This window comes from Podarcis filfolensis, assembly GCF_964270895.1.
Source record: "Podarcis filfolensis genome assembly, chromosome: 13".
Taxonomy (NCBI): domain Eukaryota; kingdom Metazoa; phylum Chordata; class Lepidosauria; order Squamata; family Lacertidae; genus Podarcis; species Podarcis filfolensis.
This window is the reverse complement of record NC_139615.1, coordinates 52426262-52433376: the sequence shown is the minus strand read 5'-3', so window position 1 is coordinate 52433376 and position 7115 is coordinate 52426262. Positions and strand designations below refer to the sequence as shown.

The following is a 7115-nucleotide window of genomic DNA, read 5'->3' as shown; positions in this document are numbered from 1 at the left end:
CATTACCTGAGACCACCCGGCTGGAAGCCACACAGTCCAAGTTACCTTCAGTAAGTCTTTATGTAACTATATGCTGCTCTATGTAACCCACAACCTAACTCTAACCCCCTCTGTCCCCCCACCATCATACCCTGTCAGCGCTACCTACTAGGCCCAACTCTCTAGAAGCAAGAGACACAGAACATCGCAGGTGGGTTGACAAGGAAACACCATCCAAAGCAGACAAACAAAAATAGCTACCTTAAAAGCAATCACACAATGTGAGGAGGCCAGAGAACCCTGTCAAAAAAACCCCCGCATCGCCTCTTACATGAGCACCATGAAACCCACACTTTCTTCCTACAAGAGATACACAGCCCACCTAAAGGTAGAAAACTTCTAAATGAATCCTGCTTTAGCCAACAACGAGTGTCCCCTGGCTCAGGAAAAGCATGTGGAGGAGCCATAGTGCTCAGCAGAGACCTAAATGATAAAGCCACAACAATACTAAAAGGCAGATTCATCTTTTCCAAGAGAACACTAGGGGGCAAAACTAAATTGACGATTGGCTCTATATATGCTTCCAATTTCAAAACAAACTTTGTCCAGAAAACACTAAATAAATTCATCTCCAAAGGGCAAGCAATCTTGGGAGGCAACCTCAACCTAAATGTGAGAGGCACCTCCTTGAGAGACATCTGCCCCACAACCACATGGGCAACTTTCCTTCAAGGGAAACCCAAAACCAGACTCTCATAGGCTACTAGAAAGGCTAAAAAAACGGAGGCCTGTACGATATATGGGGTTAAAAGAACCCAGGCAACACCAGCAACACATTCTCAAGTCTGGGCACCACACCATAATGTCCAGATTGGCTAGCATTCTGCTCTCACCAGGCCTGATCCCCTGGGTTGGAACGACAAATGTTGGTAACTTTAAGATCACGGACCATGCCTTCTCTCAAACTAGGAGAGAAAATACAAACCACCTCATCATGGTCCTTTAGTCCCATACTGAACACAAACCAAATGGCAAGAGAGTCTCTCGAAGACCCTCCAAAACTACTTGCAGGACAATGGTGTAGAGAACCTAACAACCCCCCTCAGGCATGGCCAAACTTGGCCCTCCGGATGTTTTGGGACTACAGTTCCCACCACCCCTGACCACTGGTCCTGTTAACTAGGGATGATGGGAGTTGTAGTCCCAAAACATCTGGAGGGCCAAGTTTGGCCATGCTTGACCCCCCTCCTCTGGGACGCAATGAAAGTGGTTGTCAGAGAAACCTGTATAAAAGAAAAAGCATCCCTTAAAAGCAAACCACCTCAGAAATTAACCAACAAGAACAGGATATCACAACCCTCTCAAAACGCTGCAAACAAACAGGAGCCAAAAAAACTCATAGAACAAATAAGGGAGATTGACATATCTGGTTGGGGGCTAAACCTAGCTCCTTTAGTGACCGTGAGAATGCTGCTTATGAGGCTTGATTCACTCAAGTACCCTGATTCAAAGGCATATGTGGTTGCATATTCACACATGAATTCCTGTGAAATGGGCTCAAATCAATGGAAAGTTTCTCTCCATCTTGCTGGGTCTGTGTGTGAAGGAAGTCGCAAGATGGATCTTAAAGAAGCAGTTGTCACATGTGTTGTAAGAGCCAATTATAAACCAACATCAGAAAGTCTTCATAAGCAATACATGCACAGGATGTGCCATACTGTCAAAACAGAATCAGACCATCTTCAAAATATGGGTAAGTGCAACAAAAATATTTTTTCCTCTTTATGTTTTATTTATTCCAGATTTTAAAAATAAAAATCAGCTTAAAAACCATCCATACAAATTGGATTTCATAGCCATCATTTTAAGTAATAGAAAATAATATGAAAATATTTACTGTAAACGTGAAGGCTGCTTTTAAAGTCAGAATACAAAACTACTTCCTACAGCAAGGCTCAAGCGAAGTCTCCGCTACTGAAGGAATACAGGATACATTAAAAAAAGCATTGCTCCAAAGTGGTGCTGCAGTAGAACCCCCATTCAGTTCAGGGCTTGAATGGATCTCCTGCCCAAGTCCTATCATAATGAACGGTGCCTTCAACAGTATGCTCAGAATTAGAATACTATACAACAGAGAGATGCCTGCTTTGCGCCACAAGGGTTGAGAAACCTGTGGCACCTCCAGATATCATTGGACTACAACTCCCATCATCCTGACCATTGGCCTTCCTGGCTTGGACTGATGATAGTTGCCATCCTGCAACATGGGGAGGTACACAGGTTCTCCACGCCGGCTATAAATAGTCTGACTACAGCAATATATTATAAATTATACAGAAATGTTCTCTTGCGTGCTTTCCCCCTCCTTTTTATCCTGCAACCATGAAAAGAGTTATATTCCCTACTTAAATTCTTCGTATAAGAAGCAACGTGAAAATAACATAACATGCATTGCATTTTTCTTTTTTAACCAATCCCTCCCATTTACCTTCAAATAAATTAAAGGCACCCAAGCTTCCTTTTGCAGTCCAAAAACCTCTCTCTCTCCCTCTGCACCATCCCAAATAAATCTGCACCAATTTCCTCTGAACACAACATTTTTTCCATTTAAAGTTTGATTGTTATGAGAAAACAAGGGAAGAGAATGGCCATGGCTATCATCAAATGAAACTACAACAATTATTTACAGGTGGAAATATATGCTGTATCAGCAAATGCATTTCCAAAGCTGAATTTGCTGAGATAACACTAATGCAGAGGTGGGCACTTGCAAAGGAGAACCTGCAATTATAACCCAGACTGTAGCTACCACTTCTTCCCTACAAATGCACCCAGAGGCTGTTCCCTTTGTGATTTCTTTAAGTGTAGTTCTGCCCTTGATTGTGTGTTTCCTAGCAAGAATTCCAGCTAAAAGCAATGTGGCTCCCACCTCCCATTCTACCTGCATGGCAGGGGGTTGGACTAGATGACTCTCGAGACCCTTCCAACTCTACAATTCTATGATTCTAGCCCAATGTAGCGAAAAATCATGGAAAATACTATTGGCTCCCTTGCTTTAAGTCTTTCTTCCAAAATTTGTTCAGATATGGGCTTTAGGGATCTTGCTGACTTCTAGCTCCCTTCTTTGCATAACGTTGCACTTGTATGTCAAAACCTGTCAAATGGTCAGGTGATGTTACTGATGGCAGTCCTTGTATGTGGAATGTCGTCCTGGGAAACCGCTAGATGCAGGCTGAGTGGCCATAATCGCACAACAGTTTGCCTCAACATCCTTCCTGTGAGTTCGTCTGCAGCTCTCAGTTGGAAGCTCTTAGTTCTTCTTCTGGGAACCTATCATAACCTTTGATACGAAGTTTACAATGGCACTGGCAGGTTGCTCTGGATCATTCTCTGCAAACAAGTGGCACACGTTGTCTGCAGCGTCACCTTGTTTCCTTGCAACAAACCCAAACACCCTGTAGAAAGCAAAAGGAAAGGAAATGCGCATGAAAAGAAAGAAGCATCACGCCACAGAGCGAATAATGGACTTACTTTGGAGGCCAGAACAAACTAAGAGAAAGTAGTTTGCAAACTTGCCCCCCACTCCCAGCTGTCTTCTGCGACTACAGGAGATGTTAGGTCAGCGCTCACATGCTGTTCACTTCCTCCAACCTCTCCTGTGCCCCAAGGGCACCTCTTACAGGGGTAGATCTGATCCAGGGATCTCCAATAGTTAACACTTACCACAGAAACACCATTCTGCCCTAGAGCATTTTAACACCTCAGGACTTCCGTTTTAGAAATACTTAGAAATTTAACTGAAGTTGCATATTTAGAGCTGGGGAGTCACTCAGAATGCCCAACCAAACTCCCCACCTAGCAAATGCTACAGGGCCAAACCAAAATTTCCCACATGCATCCGAAGCTAGTTTTGCTGGAGGAGGAAGGAGCCAATATTATTAGTACACCTCTGAAAATGTCACTCATTGTTTAACTGCAAGTGCCATCTTCTTCAAAATAGTCACAATCCCTTGACCAGCATCTCTTCGTACTTTACCATCTAAGCCCCATTTTGAACATGTCATTGTTGGCCTTCCAAAAGCCCCCACATGCTTGCCAGACTCTGCTTCACCCAATCCAACAAGACTAGACCATCACTCCTCCTACAACTTTCTTCCTTCGCTACAAATACTAGCAAGTTGCAAATGCCATGATTCCCAATTCCTGCAATGCTCGCTGAATCGGAATGCGGAGGAAAGGGGGATGCTGAGAAGAGCAGCAGACCCGATTTGTATGTCTCTGCTCTTGTCCCACTAAGGGCATCATTTCCAGGACATAAAGATTGTTCCAAAAATTGTAGGAAGTGTGGAAGATGCCATGGGTCACATTTGAGACTCCAAATTGCCACCCGATAAGAGTCCCCAAGCCTTGCTCAATAGTCCTGATTTAGAGGATATCTGAAGGAAATGCAGAGTCCTGGACATGGTATAAGCTGTTTGCAAAGGTGGTCGGATAGTAAGATGCATGCTGTTACTTACTTTGCTGAAAGGCTGTCTTTCATCCATCTTGTTGCATACAGAAGAGGGGGAGAGAAAAGATTAATATTTTTATTAGTGTTTTTTGTAGTCTCACACAGTATTATGAATGTTGAATTAGGAAAAGCATTTGCCATCCTTACTTTCTGTCCTGTGGATCCAAAGCACAGAAAATAACAGTGTTGACCGGATAGTGCCTCCTGAAGAAGAGCCTGAGGGAAAGAGAAAATATGACAAAATAGGTTTAAGAAATGTTGTGATAAATTTATGTGCTTACATCTCAGGCACATTCTACCAGGGGGTGGTTTCCTGAGGGGATAGGCAATTGCAAGACAATGTTTGTTGTAGGAACAAAATACATTCTGCATTAAACACAACTGGCATTGCATGATTCTTTTATAAAACTTTAACTGACAGTTGTGAAGCTGCCAATCTGAATAAGGATTGTGGTGCATGAGGATGTTAACCCTTTCTTCTCATGCCGTCAAGGCTGCTATTTCACGTGTGAGGAAGGCTGCTGCTTGCATCAATGGTAATGCCATTGCAATGCAGCGGCAGCTGCTGGGGGATGCAACTTCAACTGAATTCACAGCATAAAAGCTTAAGAAAAACCCTCACTACTGAATAGGTCTTGGTTAGGCCCTTTATCATGGCTGTGTTCCATGTTAAAAAAAGAGAACCTAACTAGGCATTAAACACGATGTGTACTTTGGAAGCCTGGCTGAAAAACAGCAGGTAAACATTGAAACTAACTAAAATTATCATGAAGCATTCTAATAGGCTCATACGTATTTTTTTAAAAAAAGAAATTCTTTTGAAACCTCCAGCAACCCCCAAACCAAGCACACAGCAGTGCCAGGACTCACTTTCTCTGGTTGTCCGTCAGTGTGATGCCCTGTGCAGACACTTTGAAATGGACCACAGTAGAGACAGGAGGCGGTTCTTCAGCCAGGGTTAAACTCAGGGCCTTCTGCACTGCCTGATAACCAGTGAGGGACTCCATTTCAACAGAATTCAGGTACCAAACATTGCATGCTGTTCATGCAATAAAGGAAGAAATACAAGGAAAGAACTATAAAAGTGAGCAGGATCTGTACAGGAAAATCTTACTTTGGTTCTGATGGCAGACATATTGCAAAGCAGTCACAGGAACTTCCTTCACACAACATTTAAGTAGACATTCAGGCTCGTATGTATACAAGCTCACAGAATGCCACGCAGCAGCTATTAGCCTGAAAATTCAGACCCAGTGTGCACTAATTAAACTTTTTATTTATTTTTACACCACCACCCCTCTCTTAGGAACACAGAGTTTACTATAACGTTCACAGGCTACACCAGAAAGATGAAACACTAACTGTTTTTATTTCTAGGTTTCTCTTTAAAAGAGCTTAGAACAGTCTGCAGCCCTTAATCACAACTCACTTGGGTGGCATGCAAAGCCTTCTAATACTGATGCGCCAAGAACTATTCACTGACCTGCCCCTTGCTTCAGAAGCTCTGCAGCAGAGTTTGCAGCCGTCTGCGGAGAGCTTTCAGGTATCTCCTCCAGGGGGTCTGCAGACAGAAATGGAAACTTGCATCTTCCGTATAAATTGGATTGAGAAGTTAGTCAGATTCTCGGTGTTACATGACACCTTACTGGAGCTATTATAAGGGAAAGCATCCAGGTCCAAAGTACACTCCACCCTTCAGCTACGCATGAGAAGGGAGGAGAAAACTCTGGGAACAATTCAAACTCAGTCAAGCACTTTTAAGTCCCAATCATTTCAGTGAGTGCATGATATTTAAAAGTGCTTGACTATAAATAAAGCAAACAGCCACTTTGCAGCCTCTTGTAGTACAAGGTTGAAAATTCAAGCTTGCTTTTTATATATTTGCTTTGGACGGTTAAAATAGTGTTTATTTAACTGTCAATATATGATAAAGGAAGTGAAACTATATTCATTTTTAAATACTGTATGCTTTATAAGATCACATGATGAAAGAAACTCAGGTTTTTGAATTACAAATCAGCTGGTGATGGATCAAAATGCAGCAGCGTCTCAGGTCTATACAAGCCAGACCGTATTGTATATGAGATGGCACATAGCTTCCATGTGCTTCATTATTTTATAAACAATAAAATCATACCAAGTGGCATTAGAATTGCCACGTTTCTTTTGCCCAATTGTCACCTTTAACTTGTGAGACAGTTTTCCTAGTAGCACAGTTTGGATACCACTGATAGCGAAAAGGCTTAAAGATTTCTGATGTCTGGCTATCATTGTATGTGCTGCAGTTAGCAAGCACATTCTAAGTTCCTTACTTCTTACTTGCTCTGTTTCTCCTTTATATAAATTAAAAAGAGCCAAAGAAAGAATTATAGGGACATTTGGGCATGTGATTAAAAACATTTCCTGAAAAATATGTTTCCAAAATGTTTCTAGTTTTGAACAGTCCAAGCACCTCTTATGTCTGTGTGTCCCAAGACCGGTGGCACACTCTGTCCAGCAGAGAAGAGAGCTATTAGGTTTTAGGCAAGATAGCTTCCTAGGGGTATGATAGCAGCACATAGAGATTTTTAACAAGCCCCATTCTCTTGGAAGAAATTGACTTACAAAGTATTCCTATTCCAAATTT

At 42.3% G+C, this 7115-nt stretch overlaps 1 protein-coding gene and 1 long non-coding RNA gene across 6 annotated transcripts in view; both read right to left on the bottom strand.

Moving 5' to 3' along the window:
• Window positions 1-7115, bottom strand: part of LOC310748326 — a 106164-nt gene that overhangs the window by 42206 nt on the left and 56843 nt on the right. The gene's annotated exons all lie outside the window — the stretch shown is intronic.
• The window catches only part of TNS3 (tensin 3), a 53954-nt gene continuing 48589 nt past the window's right edge, over window positions 1751-7115 (bottom strand). For all 5 annotated transcript variants that reach the window (XM_083583796.1, XM_083583795.1, XM_083583797.1 and 2 more), the window contains exons 11-15: window positions 5973-6050; window positions 5360-5528; window positions 4637-4705; window positions 4497-4523; window positions 1751-3434 (exon numbers count right to left, since the gene is read on the bottom strand). In XM_083583796.1, coding sequence (XP_083439922.1) covers window positions 3290-3434; window positions 4497-4523; window positions 4637-4705; window positions 5360-5528; window positions 5973-6050 — 488 coding nt within the window. In that variant the 3' untranslated portion in view covers window positions 1751-3289. The remainder of the gene's footprint in view (window positions 3435-4496; window positions 4524-4636; window positions 4706-5359; window positions 5529-5972; window positions 6051-7115) is intronic.